Raw genomic sequence first — 23,891 nt, forward strand, 5'->3', positions numbered from 1 at the left:
TCCAGGGTTCACTAGTCATGAACACACATGGGAGAGAAGGGCGCATGGCTTCACCTTCTTGGAGGGGCACAGCCACAAGCGGTACACCCAGCCAGCTGTCCGTGTAATGAAACTTACTTACCTGCCCTGAAAGTACAAGAGACGAGACCGGCTCAACCCAGAGATTGTAAAACCTTGCAAAGGTATTGGGTGTTGCCCTGCCTGCTGCCCTACATATGTCTACTAGAAAGGTGCCGTTGGACAGTGCCCACAAGGATGCCACACCTCTTGTGGATTGTGCTTGAACCCGCAAGGGGGCGGGCACTGACTGGACCTGGTAGGCCAACACTATGGCGTCCACGATCCAGTGGGAAAGCCCCTATTTGGAGACAGCATTCCCTTTCCACTGTCCACCAAAGCAGACAAAGAGTTGCTCTGAGTGTCTAAAGCTCTGTGTGCGATCCAAATGGATGTGCAAAGCACGCACCAGACACAGCAACGATAAGGCTGGGTCTGCCTCCTCTGGGGGCAGCACTTGTAGGTTCACCACTTGATCCCTGAAGGAGGTCATGGGAACCTTGGGCACATAGACCGGTCGGGGTCTCAGGATCACGTGAGAGTCTTCTGGACCAAACTTTAGGCACTGACAGAGAATGCTTGGAGGTCCCCAACCCTCTTGATGGAAGTGAGCGCGGTCAGGAGGGCAGTCTTCAGAGAGACTGCCTTTAACTCATCTGACCCGAGGACCACGGAGAGGTCCCATGAGGGAAAAAGGCACGGCCTTGGAGGGTTCAGCCTCCTTGCGCTTCTCAGGATTCTGATGATCAGGTCGTGCTTACTGAGGGACTTACCTTGAACCACATCAATGTGTGCTGCTATAGCAGCTACATAAACCTTGAAAGTGGAGGTGGACAGCTGCCCATCCAACTTCTCTTGCAGGAAGGAAAGCACTGACCCGACTGCGCAGCTCTGGGGGTCTTCACTATAGGAAGAACACCACTTAGCGAAGATACGCCACTTCAGGGAGTAGAGCTGCCTTGTAGAAGGCTCTGGCCTGAGTGAATATGTTAACCACATCGGGTGGTAGACCAGTTAGGTCTGCCGTGTCCCGTCCAGGGACAAGACATGGAGATTCCAGAGGTCTGGACGTGGGTGCCCCATCCCTGAGAAAGGTCCTTCCTCAGGGGATTTTGCCAGGGAGGAACTGTCACGAGGAGTGTGAGGTCTGGGAACCAGGTCTGAGTGGGCCAGTACGGAGCCACGTGGGTGACCTGCTCCTCGTCCTCACTGACCTTGCACATAACCTGTGAAAGCAGGCTCACTGGGGGTAATGCATATTTTTAGGGGTCTTGGTAGCCGGCCGAGAAGCGGGGGACGTCGCTCTCCTGTGGGGGGCTCTACGCAATGGGCGAGTAGTAGGCTCAAGCTGGGGTGGAGCCGGTTGCTTGGGATGCCACAGGGCAACGCCCTCTTGAGTCGCGCCGGGGTAAGATGTGCTGTACGGCCTCTGTCAGTTGCTTCATCGCCACAAACTGCTGGGTGAATTCCTCGACGGTGTCACCGAAGAGGTCGGCCTGGGAGATGGGGGCATTGAGGAATTGTGCCTTGTCTACCTATCTCATCTCGACCAGGTTCAGCCATAAGTGCGCCCCTGGACCATGAGTGTGGACATCGTCTGCCCAGTGGCTTGTGCTGTGACCTTTGTTGCCCTGATGGCAAGATTGGTCGCCATGCTTAGTTCTTGCAGCACACTGGAATCAGAACAACCCTCGTGCGAATCTCTTAGCGCCTTGGCGTGATGCAGTTGTAGAAGGGCCATGGTGTGCAAGGTGGAGGCGGCCTGTTCTACAGGCTCGGGAAGGGAGTGCCGGCCGATTCCGCCAGGTGACGGCACTCAATGGGTACAGATGTGCCACAATCACCTTATCCACCTGGGGAATCATGGCACTGTTGAGGGTAGGTATTAACCGGTAGGACCGTACAGAGTGAAGCCCGTGAAACATCTCCAGCATCAACCACGGCTTCATACCCGTAGGTAGGAGGGCCGGGAAGGGGCCGGCTGAAGAGGCACTGCCTCGGAAGAAGGAGAGCCGCACTCATAAAGTGACCATGGTCATGTTCTCGCAGTGAGAACATGAACCATCCACGAACGCTTCCTCAACATGACACTGGCCCAGACATGTGCGGCAGTGTTCGTGACCATCAGAGGCGGAGAGGTAATGGCCGCATCCAGGAACTGCACAGAGACATAATAGCATCTTTCAAAAGACGTGTCTTTAAAAAGACGTTTAACGTCACTGTGCACACTCTTTTAGAGAAAACAACTCTTTCAAAGCACTGTCAAAGTGCCCAGGTGTCTTATTACAGACTTCATTACAATGGAATACACATCTCCCCCTTATAATTACGCATCTGAAACCGACCTCTGCCATCCAACACTTTCTGATCTCTTACAACTATGAATCCTCTCTCTCCTTTCAACTTCGACTCCTCCCACCTTTTTAATCAACCCACGGATATTACTATATTTTTGTTATTTTTGTCATCATTGCCATTATTATCATTATTGTTACTGTTATGATTACTATATATATATTTTTTATTTTTTGCTTTTTTTTTTTTGCTGTTGTTATTGTCGTTGCTCTCATCATTGCCATCATTGTCATCAGTATCATTATTGTTATTATTAATACTATTATTATTATTACCATTGTTAGTACTGTTTTGGAATTACTAACCTGGTGTTTTCACTACTGCTGTAGTTAAATCAATTGATTGTTTCCAAAATTCCCCCCTAATCTTTTCATGTGTTTTTAATGCATCACAACGTAGAATAGAGAGGAAAAGAGAAAAAGGGAAAGGGGGAAAGGGGAAAAAAAGGAAGAAAAGAAAGGAAAAAGGAGAAAAAAAAAAAAAAAAATAAAATGTATGTATGTATATATACACTGAAAAACCTCAAACACTTAGGCAGGCAAGACAGGAGAGAAGTGGTTTCCATGGGACAGCATCTCTGTCCCAAGTTGAGACACTCTCACACTGTACCCCTTGTTTTAATGCACATTAAACACTACACATAACATACAAAAAAAATAAATTAAAATAATAAATAAATAAATAATTTTTAGGAGAAAATAGGGATTGAAGAGATGTGTGGGGAGGGTTATCTTATATTATCTTATTAAAGTATCTTTTATTTTTGAAGAGTGCTGACAATGGTAATTGTTACATAGGAGGAAAGATGGAAATAAGAATAGAAATAAAAATTGACTGATACAATGTTGGCAGCATGTTGGTAGTGAGGAGTGGTGGTGGTGATGGTAATGATGATGGTAATAAATAATAAATGGTTATTTTGCTTATGCACACACACACACACACACTGTTATTTTCACTTCTGGGAAAAAAAAAAAAAAAAGTGCCCAGGTGTGTAGTCTGCAGTGGAGTGCATAGTGGAGAGAGACCACTTGAAAGCATTGTGAATCCAACAGCAATGCTCTGAGAGAGAAGTTGAATGAATGAGTAGACGACTTCAGCTTGCTGTAGTGTGACCACTCGGCTGCGAAGAAAAAATTAGGGATGCACCGAAATTTCGGCCGCCGGAAAAAAAGGCCGAAAATATGAGCCGAAAATATATACCTCCTCGCCCCCGCCCCTCAGTGCTCAGATTTCACTCTGGTCGATCTAGCCCTTATCACAGCGCTACCAAACAAAGGCCGATCATGTCAGCGGTGTGGAAATTCTTCAAAGTTTCTGATAAGGACATCAAATTTGCGATCTGCAGTGTTTGTTCAGCAGAACTTTCAAGATATATATATATACAGAGTACAGCAAGAGATTCTACAGGAAAATGTCACAACTAGCGCTGCTACAACACAACTTGAGATGTATAGCTGAACTATGCCAGAAGCGACAATCCCCTTGACTACGGTCGCATAAACAATGACCGCTTTCCTTTGCTTGCGCGGATTGCGCACAGGTATTTATCTGCCCAAGCACCAGCACAGAGAGTGAGAGACTGTTCAGTGCAGCATCTCATGTTCTTGATGAGCTTTCTGACAGGAGAGACTGTCAGAATGTTTAGCAACTTTTGTTCTTGAAGAGAAACCGGTCACTTGTACTTAAATAGAAAGCGGTCCAATATGATGTGTATAGCAATTACATTACACTTGTTCTTCACTTGAGGATACATCTGTCGTTTACAGTTGAGGTTGGATTTAGTTCAATTACTGCTGTTTTGCACAATAATTTTCAATTAAGTGTACATAAACCGAATAGAGCACTGATCTATATATATAATTATATATTATAGTTATATATAGATCAGTGGAATAGAGGCCCTCTGCCATTCTGTGTGCTGCCTGTTGTTTTAATTAAAATTAATGTTGCATATTTAAACTTTTAGAAAGATGCTAGCTAAGTTCATTACTTGACTGTTGTTTTGCATATAATAGATTTCTAAAACTTTACATTATTTGGATAATTGTAAATAAAATCTGTAAAATTAGATTTTTACAGAACTGAAAGAAGAATAATATTTAATATAGTTTTAATATATTTTTTGTCCAATTTTGGTATTACTTTCAATAAAAGTGTGATTTATTTTATTGGTTTGTAGTTTTTCAATTCAGATTCATTAAATTCATGAAATTAATGAAAAAGTATAATATTAATACAATTATACACAACTTTTTATTTTTTTTTTTTTTAAATAGGTACAAATTTCGGTTTCGGTTTCGGTTTCGGCCCAGAATTTTCATTTCGGTGCATCCCTAGAAAAAATCTGAATGAACTTGCCAGCTAGCCTCCCTTTTATACCCGTATGTCGGGGGGAGTGGTATGCAAATTCGACTCACCAATTCTCATTGGCATTTTCTCAAAGATCTGAAGGTCTTTCGGGCTCTCAAGATTGACCCCTAGTGTCACTGAGTGAGTGACAGAAGGGAACACACACACACACACACACACACACACATTTTTTACTATAGAAAGTTTGAAATGTCAAAATGTTTACTCTGATTCTCCTGTTTTATACTCTAATAGAATTTTCTGAATTTTGCAGTTAATTTGTGTTTCTTGATGTTAATGTTCTTGACATTATTATGCATCTATTTTGAGTTAATACATTTGTATATTTGTAATAAATGATTGGTATAAAAGTGTTTATTCTGTGTCTTCTCTTTGTAACACCATGGTCAGGTTTGATTGCAGCATAATGACATTAACTGCAAAAACTGACACTTCAAATCAATTTAAAATGTTAAACTTTGACAAATATTAGATTGATAATGTCTAAATATATGTCCAAATGCATATCTGTTATTAAATTAGGTTACAGCAAGTCATCAGACTACACAGTATGTGTCTACAGTCATCAACTGACTGTTACTGGCATGACACGGTTTTCAAGTCATGTTATTCATATTTTGTTCAACAGATGACAGCAATCTGCCTCTAATTTATGTCACATTCTCTTATTTTCTTCTTGCTTCAACTTATAGAGGTGTAGATTCTGACTTTTTAAATTTTTCCCCCCAAAAAATTTGCTTATTTACATATGCAAAAGAATGGAACACTTTTGAAATGTACATGTAAATAAGTTCAAAATAGCATAAAATCCCAAAATAAATGCATCATTGTATTGTTCTTACTTCAGGGAAGAAATGCCTTTTATCATTATCATTCTTCAAAAAACAAACATTTTGTTTTTTGATGATGATATTCATGTGGTGTGACATACTAAACAGATTTTTTCAAATTGTATTACAATTAATGTGCAATACAGCTTTTATGACCTTCATATTAGCCCTCCTATGGTGCCATTTTTGAATACCATAGGAGGGCTAATATGAAGGTCATAAAAGCTGTATTGCACATTAATTGTAATACAATTTGAAAAAATCTGTTTAGTATGTCACACCACAGGACAGTTTAAACTGAGCAGTCCTTGATGTCGTTTGTATAATCTCAAAACACTAATGGAGACAACTGTAGCAATCAACAAAATAATCCACAGCACAGTAAAAATGACACCTTTAATGATCAAAAATGACACCTTTAAGTTTAAAAAACGTACAAAAAAAACCCAAAAAAGTGTTTAGGCTCAAAGTGAAATTCAGCATGTGTGCCAGAAATACAGACTTTCTAAAACATCAGGCTTTGTAGACATTTGAAGAAACTGTAGAGAAATCCTTACATTCTCTACAATATTTTTACTATGAATTGTACTTTAAGATGCCTATGGTATAGTGTAATACCAGATTTAAACAAAATAATAATTTGCTGAATTATTGATTCTTATAAATTAGATTCTTATTTTTCCATATTCTGCTCAAAACAGATGCAATTGAGACTTGAGAAAACTGATCACTGATAATAATAAAAACAATATTCTTCATCATGAAAACCCATAAGCACCTATATTTTTAAATAATAATATCTTTTCTTATTGAAGGGACAGTAAAAACTGCAATGAATCATTGTCATAATCAGTATTGTTTGTCTTGTTTCCTCTTAAACTATGTAAACATCCTTAAAACACAATACATAAAAGGCAAAATTGCATAAGATATTAAAACTTGTTTTACAAGAATATACAGTATATTGCATTAAATTTATATTTTTTTCCCCATTTGCAGTTTATTTTTAAGCCTAAACCTCACAAAATGTTGTAAATAAAAATCTTAAAACATGACCAATAGGAAACAAAATCTTAATTCAAGATATATTCTCTGAGAAAAAGTCTTAATATCTTACACAATATTGCTTCTAAAGTAAATGTATCTTGTTTAACGGATGTTTAGATTTTTTTTAGGGTCGAGTCAAGCGTTTAGCTCCTGGATATTTATATATGCAAATTTTAGCCACAGGATGTGGGGAAAAAGATTAGTGAAGTTTAAGGAAGTTAAAAAAAATGGATACTGTATTACTTGCATTCATTTTTTTTAACAGTCAACTAATCGCCGGAATTAACGCATTACATTTCCCAGCCTTAATACAGTATTTTTATATAAAGGAAAACTAGACAAAAATCCAGATGATGAAAAGTTTTGCAGTAAAAACATGATCATCTGCCCCTATGACCTCGCCAGCATCTCAGCGGTTAATGTTTGTCTGCCAGCAGGTTTTGTCGACATCTTCAGGACATCCATCAAGATTAGCTTCAATCAATATGGACTTTCCAATCCACTTCGGATGACACTGGATTAACGACATGTGTAACGAAAAAGAGACTTCTTCGGTAAACACATCAATAACCTGCCAACACTCAAACTTCCTTCACTTTAGTCTAGTTTCACTTCAAGTCTAGTGTGTTTGGCATCATGCTAACCTATCTCCCAGGTCCCGTGGGCTGCTAATGAGGATTTCTCTAGTAGTGATTGGTCTCTGCCTACTGAAAAGATCATTAATCATGTACATGTGTTTTTATGCCTTGCAAACTTAAACAGTTGGTGTTCTGTGATGTATTGAACAAGGCTGTGAATTCTGCTGATGTAAATATGTCACCAAGGTAATGTTATATAAGGGAACTCTACAGAGCTGGACCACAAGACAAAGGGTGAAGGACAAAATGAAAGGTCTGGAGACAGCGAGGTGAAGTCAGTATGCTGGTGAGTAACTGGGGCCAGAAATGATCTTGTGCAAAGGTCTGTCAGCAAAACCAGCTGTGCTTTACTCGTTAAAACCAAACTCAAAGCAGAACTGGCACTCACTTCACTTTCTCTGCCGTCTGCACCGTCGGTAGCTCGACCGTGACCATGCCGTCTGAACTGGTCTTGCCGATCAGGTACGGTTTGGTACGAAGTATGTCAGGTGCTGTCATGGTGGACACGCGGTGCTGTAGACCACCAGCGCTGTTGCCACGGTTAGTTAGAAGGAAGGAGTACTGTGTCTCCGGTTGAAGATTGGTGATGAGTTTCTGCGTTAGCTTTCCATCCACCTCAACGCTTTGTCCATTATCATACAAGATCTAAAAGAAACCATTATTACACAAAACGTGAACCAAACAATGAACATGATGTAGTTGTTAATGTGATATACTTGTGCTCTGCTCCAAAACCTAGCGAGCGGCCTATATAGGCAGCATTTTAAGGCATTATAGGTATGAAACCGAAGGCTGCAAAAGTGTTTGTAAATCAATTAAAATGTAATCAAAATAACCCACAAATTAGTTCACCCACAAATTAAAATGCTCCCATAATTTACTCACCTTTAAACCATCCCAGATGTGTATGACTTTCCTTCTTCAGCAGTACCGAAATTAAGATTTTTAAGCACATTTCAGCTCTGTTTGTCCATACAATGAAAGCAAATGGGTGCCATTAGACTGCTTGGCTATTTCATGGTCCAAAAGTCATATTTAGGCAGCATAAAATTAATCCATGTGACTCAAGTTGATCAATTAATATCTTCTAAAAATAAATAGATAATTAAAACATTTGTTTGGTCAAATAGCTAGCAGTCTAATGGCACCCATTTGCTTTCATTGTATGGACAAACAGAGCTGAAATGTGCTTATAAAAATCTTTATGAAGAAGGAAAGTCATACACATCTGGGATGGCTTAAAGATGAGTAAATAATGAGAGAATTTTCATTTTTGGCTTGACTAACCCTTTAATAAAATATATAGCAAACAATTATATAAATATTAGCTGAGAAAAGGCTCAAATGCCATTATTAGCTTAGCAACATGCTAACATTAAAGTCTATTGGGATCAATTGTGAGAAAATCTCTTGTGTGCCTCATATTAGGAGTGCTATTTGTATGATGCACAAAGCTGCTGCTGATGTAGAGCACTTCAAATAAGTCACTTGCAAGGTTCCATTTCACTTCGTTTTTTCACGTGCAGTTGAGTCTTGTGCATGATGGAGCGCTCAGCCCTCTTTTAGCACAGTCAATGGCAGACATGCACCAAGATGCATCCTGTCCTAGAAAAACTAGCCTGCATGAATAGTCTGCAAATACTGTGCTGATGATGAAATTTGCATCATGTGCAGTTCCGGAGAACATGGATATATGTATGTACCTATGTATGCTACCTAGACAACAAGTCCTCCCAATAGTGTCCAGAACATAAAAATTCTAGGACAAAATGCTAATGATCAGGTGTGGTGCCATATGAATTAGCACACTCTGAGGTTATACATCAAAGTAGAGAATGTCGCAGTTCAGATAATGTGAAATCATCAAGTTTTGGCTAGTCCCTTACTGTAAATGGTTGCGCAGGATTGTAGTTCTCGGGAATCTCCCACGTAAGCAGCACTGAGGTCTTCATGGCAGCTTTCACGTGAAAATTTTTTGCAAACACTGCTAAAAGAAATGTGGGGCAGATGAATTAGAACCAGCACCAGACAAGTTCATTTTACCACCTTTAAGGAAGGTAGCTAGTCATCAACAGCCTTACCTTCAAAGCAATTCCCTTCTACCTCAGAGGACTATCCCAGAACTTGCACCTTACCTTGCAGCTTACCTTCGATTTTTCTTTACTTAACTTCCTCAAGGTTCTTAACTTCCTCAAGGTTCTTAAGTGCTAATTCACACGAGCTAGCTATGCTAAGGGCTAATTTCTGATTTGATAGCTCCACTTTCCTCCTGATAAACACCAAACTCTTTCTCACAGATGACGTAAGGTTGTAGAAGAAGGAAGACAGGACGAAGGTAGTGGTACAAGTCTCCTACCTTGGTGGATGGGTTGCGTTCTGAACTGGACACTAGGACTGTAAGGGCCAGGACCCTTACTGGTGAAGGCACACATTTTAATATCGTAAGTCGTGTCTGCTTTAAGGCCGTCCAGTGTACTTGTGGACTCAGGTGAGGTAATAAACAGTTCAGAAGGACTGCGAGGACTGTTGATGTCTTTGTATTGTAGGGCGTATTTGATGATGGCTCCGTTACGCTCAGCTAACGCCACAGGCTGCCAGCTGACCTGAATGGTAGTTGTCGTACTACTTTCGGCTAGAATGCCTTGTGGGTAACCAGAAGGTGTATCCTCAGGTGTGGTGATCTCCTTCACTGTTTCCTCTCCGAATCCCACCTTGTTGCGGGCCGAGAGGCGAAATGTGTAGGACGCTCCCTTGTGGATTTCTTTGGTGGTATAGTGGTTGTCACGCTCCGAGAACTCGATCACAGTGAGGGGCTCCACATCTTTGCGGCCAAATCGGAGACGGTATCCTTGCAGCGGGCCATAAGTGTTGGGCGGCGGGTGCCACTGCAGCAGAGCGGTGCCCATGTTTGTCGGACTCACCATGAGGCGAGGCTTTTCGGGGACTGAAAACAAATACACAGATGAAACATGCAGCAGTTAATGCTTCTGCAAAAATTCTAACACTGTGTCTTAACCAAGCCCAATAACATAACATTCCTGTGACAAGCAATTTATCGGTCCACACTGAACACAAAATTGGGTGCAATGGTATAAGTCTTGATACAATGAAAACATTAATTCTCCTTCTGTCACTCACTCAACATTGTGTCGAGGTAATGACACTAGGTGTCGCTCTTGGGAGCCCCAAACACCTCCAATCTTTGAGAAAAGGCCAATGAGAATTTGCATGCCACTCCCCCGGACATATGGGTATAAATGGAGCTGGAATGTGGCCACTCATTCAGATTTTTTTCTTCTGAGCTGAGAAGTTGTGTGTCAGCGAGCTGAATCCCATTGCCGTTCCATTCACCTCTAAACAAAGAAGCGTTTGCTGTTGGATATACAGCGCATCCCAGCGGCTTTCTCTCCTTCTGCACGATCAGTACAGAGTATGCCCCTGGGTGCTTCGACAGAGCTAAGAGATTATATAATCCAGACAAAAGAGTAAAATTTCTCTATTAGAGCAAAACACATTAATGTGAACGTCTTTTTTAAAGACACATCTTTTAAAGATGTCTTTCCGTCTTTGTGTAGTTCCTAGATGCGGTCGTTATCTCTCTACCTCCGAAGGCCATGGGCACTGCTTCACGTGTCTGGGCAAAGATCGTGGATGGTTCATGTTCTCATTGTGAGAACATGACCAGAGCAACATTGCGGTCACGGCTTTCCTTCTTCTGTGGGAGATTTGGGGATTTCAATGGGCGTGCTTTGATGGTGTATGTGGCCACTATGTTGGCGCACCATGACGTGGTGGATGGTAGCACAACCTGATTATCAGGTTCCTCGGAGGTGCCCGGAGGCTGAATCCTCCTAGGCCATGATTCTTCCACTCAAGGGATCTCTCCATGGTCCTCCTGGGCCTTCAAAGAGCCCCATTAGAGTCAGTTGAGCTGAAAGCCCTCTCCTTAAAGATGGCCCTCCTGATTGCGCTCAGCTCTATCAAGAGGGTTGGGGACCTGCAAGCGTTTTCTCTCAGTGACACTTGCCTGCAGTTCGGTCCCGTAGATTCTCAAGTGATCCTGTGCCCAAGGTTCCATGACCCCTTTAGGGGTCAGGTGGTGAGCCTGCAAGCGAAGCTTTCCTGGAGGAGGCAGACCCAGCCTTAACGTTGCTGTGTCTAGAGCTTGCTTTGCACACCTCTTTGGATTGCATGTAGAGCTCTAGATGCTCTGAGCAGCTCTTTGTCTGCTTTGGCGGACAGCAGAAAGGGAACGCCGTCTCCAAACAGAGGCTTGCCCGCTGGATCATGAACGCTATTGTGATGGCATAGCAGGCCAGGCCGTGCCGTGCCTGCCCCTTTGGGAATACGAGCACACTCTACGATGAGTCTGGCATCGTCATGGCACTGGCCAGTGGCACCTCTCTAGCAGACATCTGCAGGGCAGCGGGCTAGGCAACACCCAATACCTTTGAGACGTTTTGGTCTCTGGGTTGAGCCGGTTTCATCCCAAGCATTTTAAGGTATAAACAGGTAAGGTTACAGGACAGCTGGCCGGGTAAACTGCTTGCGTACATCGCCTTTCCCCTCAGTGAGGCGAATACGTGCGCTTCTTTCCCATGTGAGTTCATGAACCCGTGAATTTGCGAATTTGGCGGAGGAGTTTGTAGCCAGACCCACTACAGGTACTAATATGCCCTGTACTTTCATAGGTGCTCCACAGGTGCCGACTACTCCATTAACTCCATGTGATATATTTTCCACCGTTTGGTCTCCCTGTCGGCAGACCTGTGTCTCCCTTGGGCAGAGCTTTCTCTGCCCTGGTCGTTGTGTTTGTAGAGCTCCTCCCCTTCGAGGCAGGACCTACCACCGTGCCTCTTCCAATGTGCGGCGGATGAGCCCATGTGTCATATTGCCACATGTTACCTACCCTTCGGGCAGGATGTGGTCTCCGCGGGGTCTTTTCCCCCTGAAGAATAGGAAAGGCAAAGGAAACCTTCCCCGATGCGTATAATAGCGTTAGATTGCCCCAGCAGAATCGAATGCTCTGTGGAGAGAAAAAATAGAGAGAAAAGGCCACGTCTGGCATGGAATGCTCCAATGCTAGTTATGTCAAGATCTTTTCTCAAAGATTTGAGGGGTTTGGGGCACCCAAGAGCGATCCATGGTGTCACTACATCGACACAATGTCTCATTCCCTCCATCAGGGAATGAAGGTTACACCAGTAACAATCACGTTCCTCTACTTAACAATTTAGAAAAAAATCCAGACCTTTTGTACATTGTCTGATAACCGGCTGTTTCTAAAATCGTGGTATACCGTGAAATCATTAAAAAAAATGACATCCTTAATACTAATTAACTTTTAAATGAGAGGAGAAAACATGTTAATGTCAAAGGCTGTTCAATCAACCTCTACAGTATTGTGTCACTTAACAGAAGATAGTCACATTATGGCAACATAGATAAGACTGTTCTTGCATGACATCCCCTTATCATTGAAAACCCTGAAAAAGTTAGACAAGGTAAAGTAGAAATATGACCCAGTCTACATTACATATGGGCTACGATTGTTATTGTGTTGAGTCCTGAAGAAAAAAAACAGTTGAGAACCTCTAATAATCGATTCTCTCACTGTTGTAGCTGTACGTCTATGTTCTTAAATGTCCAGTTAAAAACAGTGCAAGTTTGACCATTTATAATGATATAATGTCAAACAGAAATCAACAGTGATATTGTGTGCCTTTTCATAGCAGTGCCATCAAGGACAAAATAAAAAGGCTTTTCAGGGCTATGAATAACAGCACAATTAGAGTTACAAGAGAAAAGCACCTGTTCTTATAGCAATTGTGAATTTCAGGCCTTTCAATGATAATCGAGATTATTTTCTTTGGAATAAAAAAAGTCTATTTTGCCATATTGCTGACAGATTTCTCCATTATTTCCTTAACCCCTACGACCATTTCAGAGTCAGAGCCATAGGTGAGTGGAATTACAATCGTTACTGCGAGGGCAATTACAGGCATTCAGTGTTAATGACTGCAGGGGAAAGACCGGATGCTGCGGTGCCTCTGCGCACGATGACAGCGGCAACTAGAAAGTCCACAGGTACCTGGGGGACAAATTGCTCTGAACAAGCAGTAACCTACCGGCTCCGCTGGTGGTGACCAGCTTGGGTTTGCTGCGCGCTCCGTCACCTTTGGTCGTGTAAGCAGCGACGGTCACTGAATATGTGGTTTCTGCATGCAAGTCAGCGAGGACTAATTCCTGGAAAAACACAACATGTTCTTTTTAACACTTGAAAGGAGCCCAATAAAACAACACACAACTGCAGAAGATAATGGATGTTTACTTTCAAATTAGGCTGGGCAATATAATGAATAATCAGGATATAATTCCTGGAAAATATACTGTAATTAAGTACAATAACATTGTGAATATCAAGATTTATTTTATGTGCTTTTATGTGGCCATTAAGACTAGTTTCATAATCCTTTCTTGTCTCGCATCTAGTATTATAAATGTTTTTGTAAAACTATAATATTCGATACACTATTGATGTTTATTACTCAGTTTTGTGATATTTGTGAAAACAAATTAATATATAATTTATTGTGTTTATTTAGTGGAAAAAATGGCTTGATCATTTTTATCTAGATCTTTACTGTTACATTTTGAATCAAATTGGCTACTGTGACTGTTTGATTGAAATTATGTTTTTCTTATCACTTTTAAGCCATTTCAGAGCAAAAATTGTATATCAAGACATATATTGAAAATTGTCTAATGACTGAGAAATATCTATATATTTTGTTTCCTATATTGCCAAGCCCTATTTTCAAGCAAGTTAAAATATGGTAGCTTAAAAATAAATAAATACATGTTTGTCTAAATCATTTTTATGACGCTAGATACTCTAAATAGTTGTACATAATGCTAATTCCTTTGTAATTATTATCCATAAATCTGTATATTTGTACTTTTACAAATGCATTTGTTACACTGCAGAACCATTTAAAATGAAAGACAAAAAGATGATTAAAATGGTGCATTTCTTAAAATAAATTGGCAGGAAATTACCTGAAATATCCTTATACATCTACACATTTTCACATAAAATATTGATATTCATGTCAATTTGTCAACTACAAATTTTAGTGTTTGCAAATAATGCAGCGATCATCAGCAAGCTGCTGAATTTAACAGGATTGTTTCCCCAGAAGCACTCACATGCTCAGTTGAGTCATCATATTCCCACTGACCGAACGACCGCCAGAGACCAGCAGGAGAACAAACACAAACAAAATACAGAAGAAGCTGTTACACATGACTAATCAAAGACAAGAGAATCAAATGATCAGGATCCTGTAGGATTCAAACAGCATATTGGTTAATGTGAAGTCATATATAATTAAACAGATATCAGTCTACGATGTGTGTGTGTGTGTGTGTGTGTGTGTGTGTGTGTGTGTGTGTGTGTGTAGTTCATGGCCATTGATGTCACATCTTAATTAACCTCATTTTGGACATCTATGGAAAGTCTTTATAGGTTTTGATTGTGTTTCCACAGTTAAAGAACATATTAAATTATGCATACATGACATAAGAATTTGGTCATACCTGCCCATCCCCAATAATACATGTACTGCATCTTTGTGTAACAGTAATGAGCTCTATTTCAAAATTTAGTGAGCTGCCTAAATAAGCAGCTGCCCTCTAAAGCCCTGGGTATGCTTCCAATTTGATGTGAACACTCAGCGTCTGCGTAAATTCGAATGTGAGCCTGTCAAAGTATACTCCATATAAACTGAGCATGCATTCACAGGATAGCGCAGGCGCACTACGACTGCTATGAGTCACCGTAATTTCCCTTCAGGAGTTTTGAACAATAAAGATGTCTTTATATTCATTCAGACTCGAGTTATACAATTGCAGGTACCTCCAGACCGCCTCACACACGCTCTCTTGACTTGCACATCCCCTGATGTTTAGCTGCGATTACATCTTCTTCTTAATGCTTCTTTGTGACAGTGGCTCAAATGTGAGTGTTTCCACCTTGTGCACCCACTAATAAGTGCAAATAACTCTAGATGTATGCACATTCTGCACGTTCAAAGATGCGCAGTTGGAAAATTGGGCTGTACGCATTTTGTGATCACGCACTCAGCTGATGACGAAATTTGCGTTATGCATCCTGTATGCGGACGCTCAGCATTTGCGTCTGACCAAAGCATACTTTGGGCTTAAGGGACCATTCACCTTCGGCTAAAAAAAGCTAAACAAATGAAGCAGAATGCAGGTGTCTCGAGACTTTTTTAACAGCTGATGTTCTTTTTTATTCTTCATTTATTATTATTGTTAGTAGTAGTAGAACAGTGGATTTTACATACAGTATCTATACAGTAGTGATATATTTCTGTTATACTTTTTTCCATTTAAATGGAGCTTTTATTTTAGCGGAAGCTTTTATTTTGGTGTTTCTGTGTGTTTTTGACAGTAGCTTGTCAGCTCCAGCTAAGCTGGTCGCTACGTGAACCAATGTAATTATTAAACACGAAAATAAATATGTAGTCTGTATGTGCCTCGTCCTACAAAGTGATCTAGTGCTCCGCTCTATGTCATCTGCTACAAACTGAGCATGCAATGCTCATGATGGTGTTTTAGACTCCTTGGTATGATCAGCTGGTTTCACATTTAAATTTAAACATTCTTAAAACAACACTTATTTACTTTGAAGTGCACAGCACATGTAAACTACATGTGTATCTCATTAAATAGCAGCCTTTGCAGTTATTAATCACACTAGGACATAATGGGATTTTAATTTGTGGGCTGAATGTTTACGGAAAGACATTCGTACGTCAGATGGTAACGGTTTTAGGTATTGGAGCATTTTTACGAGCAAGAGAACAAGTACATGGAACACCCTTTTTCTTTTAACATGATATGGCATCTGAAAACGTTGTGCTATTGTGCAAGATGCAGAAAAAAATCTGTGACATGACATAATGGTCAAATATGTCCATCTTGAGCATGTTTAGAAAGGAAAACAATTTAAAAAACACAGAGTAAAAGGACACAAAAATGTGTTTGGTGTGAATGGCTTCTAAGGCAGCACCATAAACATCAAGGAACCTCGTAAGTGAGTGATTTTGAAATTCTATACACAGACAGTGACTCCATGCGTCCTTAAATATTGTTCCTCATGTGAAGTGCACACGAGACGTGAGTTTCTGCAGGGTTTGATGTAAGCATGTAGCTAAGCTAACAGTGTAACACTCTGTGATACACAGAAAAAAACTATATATTTTGTATTATTAGACTGAACTACTTTTATCAACACTTTCCAGTTTTGAAAGAAATACATTTTAAATCGGTATTTCTCTCGACTCATCTGTGATCTTGGACTTATTTTTTCAGCACATTCTGAGATTGCCTTCTCCAATAAGGATGCATATGTTTCCGTCTTAGTATTTTCGCAAAAATAAGGTATTTTAGAAGGCAGCATAATGTTGTCGTCTAAGTTTTGAAACAGCCTTCGTGTCAGAAGTGCGCCTTTGAAGCCTTAACATGCTTGTTTTTGTGTAGCTGTTGTAAACAAAAAGGTGCCAGACTGGATGAACTTCACTTTTAGCACAAAACTCGTCAAAACTCATAAAGATGGACTTGAGAAACTGCAGGTGGCGCCTACCTGTGCATCATCAATTAGGATGTCCTTGATGATAGGGTGCCCGACGGGTTCTCCATTAAGCATCCTGACATAGTGCACCTGGTACCCACGAATCTGGCCGTGCTGTCTGTTCGGCAACGGCGACCGCCACAACACTTTAACAGATGTGGAGTTGACAGTTTCCACCTCGACTTTACGAGGAGGGCCACTGGGCACTGAGAGAATTATGGGATAGAAGACACAAAGGTCAAGCTAACAGCGGACATGTCTCACCCGACCTGGCAACCTCCCACAAGAAAAATGGTGACGTAGACAAATATCTACAAAATGGGAATATATCGCTAACAAGTGCTGTGTAACACTAATATCTCAACAATGGCAAGTCAAAAACAAAAAAAGAGGAAAAAACAAAAACAATCCCCAAAAAGTTTTTTTTGTTGTTAAAAAATGGGTTGTGGATTCAAAACATGGAATCAAAATATAATTGGCAAAAACAAGCAAAAAATAAGCCAAGGAGAGCCTTTCAGAGTTTGAAGCACTCTAAAGGACTTTGGCTATGATAAGAGTGAAAAAACAAATGGAAAAAATTGTCATTGTCACGGGACTTTTGACAAAAAAAAAGCCCCAGTTTGAAAGATTTGCTGTAGTGGTCTGAAAATGAGTTTCACTCCAGTAAAAAAGTAATTTTGTTTTTATCTTAATAAGAAACTGGGGGGGAAAAACAAGAAGTTTTTTGGGATTGTTGGAAGCGAAAGGTCGTCAGAAGAATACGCTGTATAATCATTTGAGTAAAAAAAGTCTCAAAAATTGTCCCCAAAATTGTCAAAGGGGTTGAAATGCCAGTGAAAGGTCACAAAAGAATCCTGGTTAGTCGAGTTAGTGTAAAAACAGGGGATTATAGGGGTTGTTAGGGTGTCTCGGGACAGAAGTGGGCCGTTGTAAGGGTAAACACATTAGTGTTACAATGGCGTGTGGGTAAAACATACCATCCTCCTCCGTACGGATTAGCTGTGGAAAACTCTCAGGGCCTTCTCCCACTTCGGTGTGGGCACTCACAGTCACATGGTATTCTGTCCATTTGTCCAAGTTTTCCAAGAGATACTGGGTCTTTTCCGGTGGTATGTCCGAGATTTGCCGTAACAAGGTATCATCGCCTTCTGTCGCTGTGTACTGGATGTTGTAACTGGTGATGATCCCGTTTTGAAGCCCCACTGGTGGCGGTTTCCAACTTACCAGAATCTTGGTAGAACTCGGACTGGTACACTTGACCTCCTGGGGCGGAGCTGAGGGCTCTGATTGGAGGATCAGAGGATCATGGAAGGAGCAGAATTGCAGTTGGATTCGATTGGTTTTGGAGTATTTTAGTCGGATACCGGGTGAGGTTCACAGGGGGTGGAGGTAAGAGGATTTTTTTGTTTTTGTGGTGGAAGTGGAGATGATGTTGATGGACAAACAAAACAAAAATAAGAAAAAAGAAAGGGAACATAAAATGACATCAAATGAGGATGAAGCACAGACACTACAAATACTTAAAACATGATGAAATGAGAATAAATTTAAATGAAGCTTAAAAATAAGAATAAAATGTAACAGACTTCTCATAAAGTAGATAAAATAAACAAATTCATAAATTCACAGGGTGAGAAAGGTGTGGTAAAATCGGACCCTAAAGTTAAGAACCTACCTTCTACATAATGTACAGTGGGGTCCAAAGTCTGGGACCTCTAGTGAAAATACTTCTATTAAATGTAATAAGTGACTTTGAAAAAGGGAACATTCCTAATGTGTTACATTTAAGTTTACTTGCAGGTTTCGAAACCCATATTTTGAACTCCACTGTATGAAATTGTTCCTACATTTCCTAAACTCAGGTCTCCAATTTAAGCCAAAGTATTCAAATGTCATTTTGAAATATAAATGAACAGTGATTGAAAAGAGCCCTGTTTCCTCCAAGCAGTTACCATCAATCCAAAATATTAAAGGTTGATGCGTTAGCTCTGTAAAAACAGTAAATGAGTTGCTCACCAACCTTTCCGAGGCCTGTTGGTTTGAGGTAAAAGCCTGGCTGGTCCAAGAGTTTATGACTGTTCGAGACTTTGACATGCAATCAACCCTCCAAGATACTTACCTGGAATTTACCATTACGCACCGTTTAAAAGACCTCAGATTTATTCTGATTACCTCGAAAGAGGGATTGTGTGAAGTTGAAGCTGAGTCAAGCTTGTCAGCGTTAATTATGCATTAAATTCTGCAAGATTAATGAAGCCGTTGATCTAAAGGTTTGATCACAGTTCAACTTGAACATATGAATAATAAATATGAGGTCTTTTGAGAATGCAAGTCTCTTCTTTAGCTATGCATCATTGCATTCGAGCTTTTCAACAAGAATCCAGGAGAAATTCTCTGAGGGACCATCCCAAATTCAGCAATTCTTTCAAATGCAGTGTGGTCTAATATAGCTAACGTCAAACAACAAGGCACCACACATTAGGCCAAAGCTTCCTCTACCTCTACTGCAGCCAAACGGATCAATAATTCAGCACTTTTCTTCTGACATGGATCTTAGTAAAGAGATGATATCATATTCAATGAAGTGACCTTGTCATTTGACTACATTTTCCAAAGATGGTCTCACTTAAACAGGATGTGCAATCAATCTTTTAAGGCACAGAAACCTGAAACGCCTCCATTTTTAAAAAGAATTAAGCTTAGATGTCTCAATATAGAACACTCCTCAGATTCAGGATTACATTGGCTAAGTCTTATGAGAAATGGAGGATTTGTGCCGTAGTAAGAGCCCCTACATTCATGGACCGGGATTCTTTTGGACAGACTGTTCTGATAGAAGAAAACCTACGTGTCTGAGGTGTCTCGGCAGAAATCTCGTTGGTGTACGCGCCGATACCGTGTTTGCTGCGGGCGGCCAGCAGGAAGGTGTAGGTTGTGAATGGCTTCAGATCTTTCAGTAAATAAGTTGTGGTGGGCTCGAAGCTAACACGTTTCTGAGGAAGAAAAAACACAATCATATTATAACTCAAATCACCCGAGGAAGCCAAGACATTTGAAGGCTAAAAAACATACTTTACACAAGTACGCAAATGAAGACATGAATGCACGCGCATTGTTGTGTTAAACACACTTTGTTCTTGAGATGTTCTGGTGGAAAAGAACCTCGGTACACAAGTGGGCAATAATGTTAACATAATAATGTCTTTGAAATTAAACTGGATGTGCAACTAAATTGAGCAAGATTCTCTTCAAACTGATGCTCTGCCATGACAGTAGTTGACCTGAAAGAAACTAGACTATAGCGCCCCTTGTGGTAATGCATAGAATTAAACATGTACTTGTGTTGGGCTATGAATTGCAGTTTGTCACATTTCAGAACACAAATCTGCATGAAATTGAGTTTGTGTAGCTAGAAGCATTTGCATCATCGTACTTGCATATAGTATGTTTTGGGCATAAGATTTGTTTAGTTTCTTTTAGACACTGCAGCAATATTCTATGGATAAAATGGCAATTCTGGGACTTGGAAAAGTTAAGGTGTTTGCAAATTATTGACATTATCACCTCTTCCTTATCATCTCCTTTCTTATAGATCAGCTCATATCCGATGATTTGATTGTCTTGTCCAGTCTGAGTTGGGGGGTTCCACGACAGCAGAATACTCGTCTCTGATTTGGCTTCACCTTTAAAGTCCGTCGGTTGAGAGGGCACTATAAAAATATAATTATAAATTACATTTATTGTAGCCCCTACTGTTTACTTACTGTTCCAAGGCTTCTTCTTTCCACAAAACAAAATAATTTGTGCAATTACAGATGAGCATATATTGGCTATTTTACAATGGCCTCATTGCTCATCCAATCAGCATTTAGAGTCATAGAAATACATTTAATAAATTCGTTTTATTGTTTTGTGTCTTTAGTTTTTAACTCTTGTTGCATATTGTGAAGTTGTTTTTGCACTGATGACATTTAATTTGTATCGAATTTCCAGAAAACAATCTCTTAACTTATACTGTTACAGTGGCAAAAAATGATTTATACCACAACGTTTATTCATGGATGGCCATCATGCTGGCCATCCATGAATATTTTATTATTTAATAGCACAAAGCCAAAAGTGGGTCTTAAATAACTTGGTGTGGAGAAACTCTGAAATATTAAAACAGACTAGGCACTCTTTCTGAAAACAAACCCGACACCCACCTCCGGTTTTGGCGATGATCTGTAAATCTGATGAGAGGGGTCCGTCTCCTACTGAGGTAAAGGCCAGGACTCTGATGTAGTAAGTCTTATTTGGCGTCAGGCCTGGGATGGTGAGGAAGTTGGAAGTCCTAACGATCTGTTTCTCCCATTGGTTGACGTGTTGGCTTGGATCGGTGGTGTAGTAAACCCTGTAGCCTGTAATCTGTCCGTTGGCTTCCTCAGGTTCGTCCCAATGGATGATGGCGGTCGTGGCACTTAGCATTCGCCCTCGGACTTGCCGTGGGGCAGTACTCGGTGCTTGTTCTGCTGTTTTGGCCTCAATGGTTTCACTGGAAGGCCCGCGTCCGATGTTGTTTATGGCGACTACTCTGAACTCGTAGTCCGAGTAAGGGCTAAGTCCTCCTACGCTGTATCGCGTGGTCGCAACGCCGTCAATTTCTTTATAAGCGTCCTCAGATTGTTTGGGCTTGTGCTGGATAATGTAGTAGGAAACGGGCTCGGGATTGCCAGAATCCCATGTCAGTGTGATACTTGTCGCCGTGCGCTCCGTTACCTGGGGAACACCTGGTGGCTTCGGTAAAGCTGAACAAAAATAATGGAACTCAAATCAGTGACTCTCACTTTCAGCTAATAACCATTCTAGTAAGTAATCATTAAACTCAACATGAATCTGTGTTCGCCATCCATTTTACTTCTGTAATCTGACATATTTCCAAGTGAAACAGGATATTTCAGTGATAAAATGAGACACAATATTATCAGGATTGATTGTATTGTGAAAAGTGTCCGTTTCCTACCAGAATAGAGGGGAGGAGTTAAAAAACAAGAGGGCTTGGTGACATCATAAGAAATAGAAAATAATTTCAGAGGTGGAGAATGTATGAAAAATGATTATTGTTCTTCTCCAGAATAACATGTATTGATGAGTTGTGCACAGCAAGAACAGGGAGCAATGTACGTAACAAGGAACAATTTTCATTTAATGTTGGCTCCAAACACAAAAAAAAAAATTCTGAATATATTTTACTCCAGTTTTACAGAAAATGCCTTAGATGAGTGTGTGTTATTGTTTCGGTAAGTAGTTTTGTTATTAGCATTCATGGATCATGTTCCTTTTCTTAGGGATACTAGCTAAAGGTTAAAGTGTCATCTTGCTCTGCCAAACGTGAAGTAAAGATGTGCGTAACTGTGCTGTTTGTCGATAATGTCGCACAGCAAAAATGCTCAGAGCGCTGACGGCACCTCATGATAAGCAGAAAATCACGTTACCCCCAGAGGAAACAAACACTGTACAGTTAGTTTATAAGACGTCTTAAATATTCTGCAGGCGGTAATTTATTGCTTTAATTCAGAGCACATTAGGTGAGCCTGCCGATAGGACAGATAATGTTTAGTCTTTGCATGCTATCTCTAGGGGCATATTATGACTAATGTGATTTTGTTATGTCTACTGAAGACAAAGGCTTTTTATGTCTGTCTGTCTGTCTCTGTGTGTGTGTGTGTGTGTGTGTGTGTGTGTGTGTGTGGTAGGGAACAGCTGCAAGTGTGTTTAAGTGTGCAAACAGTAGAGGCACTTTCCACTTTAGTGTCCCATGACATTTAGAGGCACATATTTTTTTTGTTGAGAACAATTAAATATGTTAGATACAATTTGTGCTTCACTAAATTAAAAGTAGCTAGTTTAAAATACATCAAACATACCCAGCCAACCCCCCCGCCCACCCAAATGGTCATTTTGGTCTCAGAGGTCTTTTCAACTGTATCCAGCAATTAAAATCATACAACTGTTGAACTGCAAATCATATCAAATACTAAAATCATATCAAATCATACAAAACTCATAATATTTCTAATAAGACTGTCAATTTAATGTTTAAATTCAGTGTGATTAATTATATATAAAAAATTATGAGTTGAAAATGTTAACACAATTAATCACAATAAATGACTCCGGACAGTAATAAGAAATTCTCCTACTACCAGAGCAGTTCAAGCTTGAAGTAACCACCTTCATGTTTTTACAAGTCTCACTCAGCAAGGGGAAGTAAGCGCAGCACCAACTGTAAGCAGCAAACACTTTACTGACAGCAGACAGCTGGCACAGCCATTTACCAGGAGAATAAAATATGGCACTCCATGTCAAAAAGGTTGCTGACACCTGGTCTAATCAATGCTTTACTCATCTGCCACAATAATGTATTTTATTCATCTGAATTATTATATTTAATTACTTTTCATAATTACTTAATTATTATATATTGAATAATTTTTATTTGGGGTCTTTTCTGTTTTCTAATTTGATTAAAATTGTAATCAATTGACAACCCTTAATTAAAGCATAGTTTAGCTGTCTTCCATATTTTTTATGTAACCCTGTTACTGCAACCGTATATAAAACACACTTTCCTTAAAATTAAGAATGCATTTGTCAAGCCTTAAGTAAGGAAAAAAATGGGAATTATGAATATCAATAACTATAAAGCAACATTAGCAAACAAGCTTTTATTCATTCTGGCATACTTTTCTTTTTATTTTTATTATTATTATTATTATTATTAATTTAATCATGATGTTAATTTCATGTTTATTGTTTGAAACATAAATAAGCAATTTAACCATGTCCCTAATTTTGGTATCAGTTGCATATAAAATGTATGTAAAATATAACAGCTCATTTAACACTTTGTATGACCACCTGAGTTTGGTAATCAACATTTTCTGAAGCTTA

At 40.1% G+C, this 23,891-nt stretch overlaps 1 protein-coding gene across 6 annotated transcripts in view; it reads right to left on the reverse strand.

The window, feature by feature from the left end:
* The window catches only part of LOC127661044 (receptor-type tyrosine-protein phosphatase delta-like), a 228,371-nt gene that overhangs the window by 67,010 nt on the left and 137,470 nt on the right, over positions 1 to 23,891 (reverse strand). For 3 of the 6 annotated variants that reach the window (XM_052151632.1, XM_052151604.1, XM_052151598.1), the window contains 10 exons: positions 21,164 to 21,745; positions 20,523 to 20,668; positions 19,807 to 19,951; positions 17,936 to 18,241; positions 16,971 to 17,164; positions 14,510 to 14,536; positions 13,429 to 13,546; positions 9,657 to 10,244; positions 9,187 to 9,287; positions 7,689 to 7,945 (listed from right to left, as the gene is read on the reverse strand). In XM_052151632.1, coding sequence (XP_052007592.1) covers positions 7,689 to 7,945; positions 9,187 to 9,287; positions 9,657 to 10,244; positions 13,429 to 13,546; positions 14,510 to 14,536; positions 16,971 to 17,164; positions 17,936 to 18,241; positions 19,807 to 19,951; positions 20,523 to 20,668; positions 21,164 to 21,745 — 2,464 coding nt within the window. The remainder of the gene's footprint in view (positions 1 to 7,688; positions 7,946 to 9,186; positions 9,288 to 9,656; positions 10,245 to 13,428; positions 13,547 to 14,509; positions 14,537 to 16,970; positions 17,165 to 17,935; positions 18,242 to 19,806; positions 19,952 to 20,522; positions 20,669 to 21,163; positions 21,746 to 23,891) is intronic. The other 3 variants (XM_052151625.1, XM_052151618.1, XM_052151611.1) reach the window with 2 other exon arrangements.

Source organism: Xyrauchen texanus, chromosome 2 (assembly GCF_025860055.1).
Source record: "Xyrauchen texanus isolate HMW12.3.18 chromosome 2, RBS_HiC_50CHRs, whole genome shotgun sequence".
In the NCBI taxonomy this organism is placed as follows: domain Eukaryota; kingdom Metazoa; phylum Chordata; class Actinopteri; order Cypriniformes; family Catostomidae; genus Xyrauchen; species Xyrauchen texanus.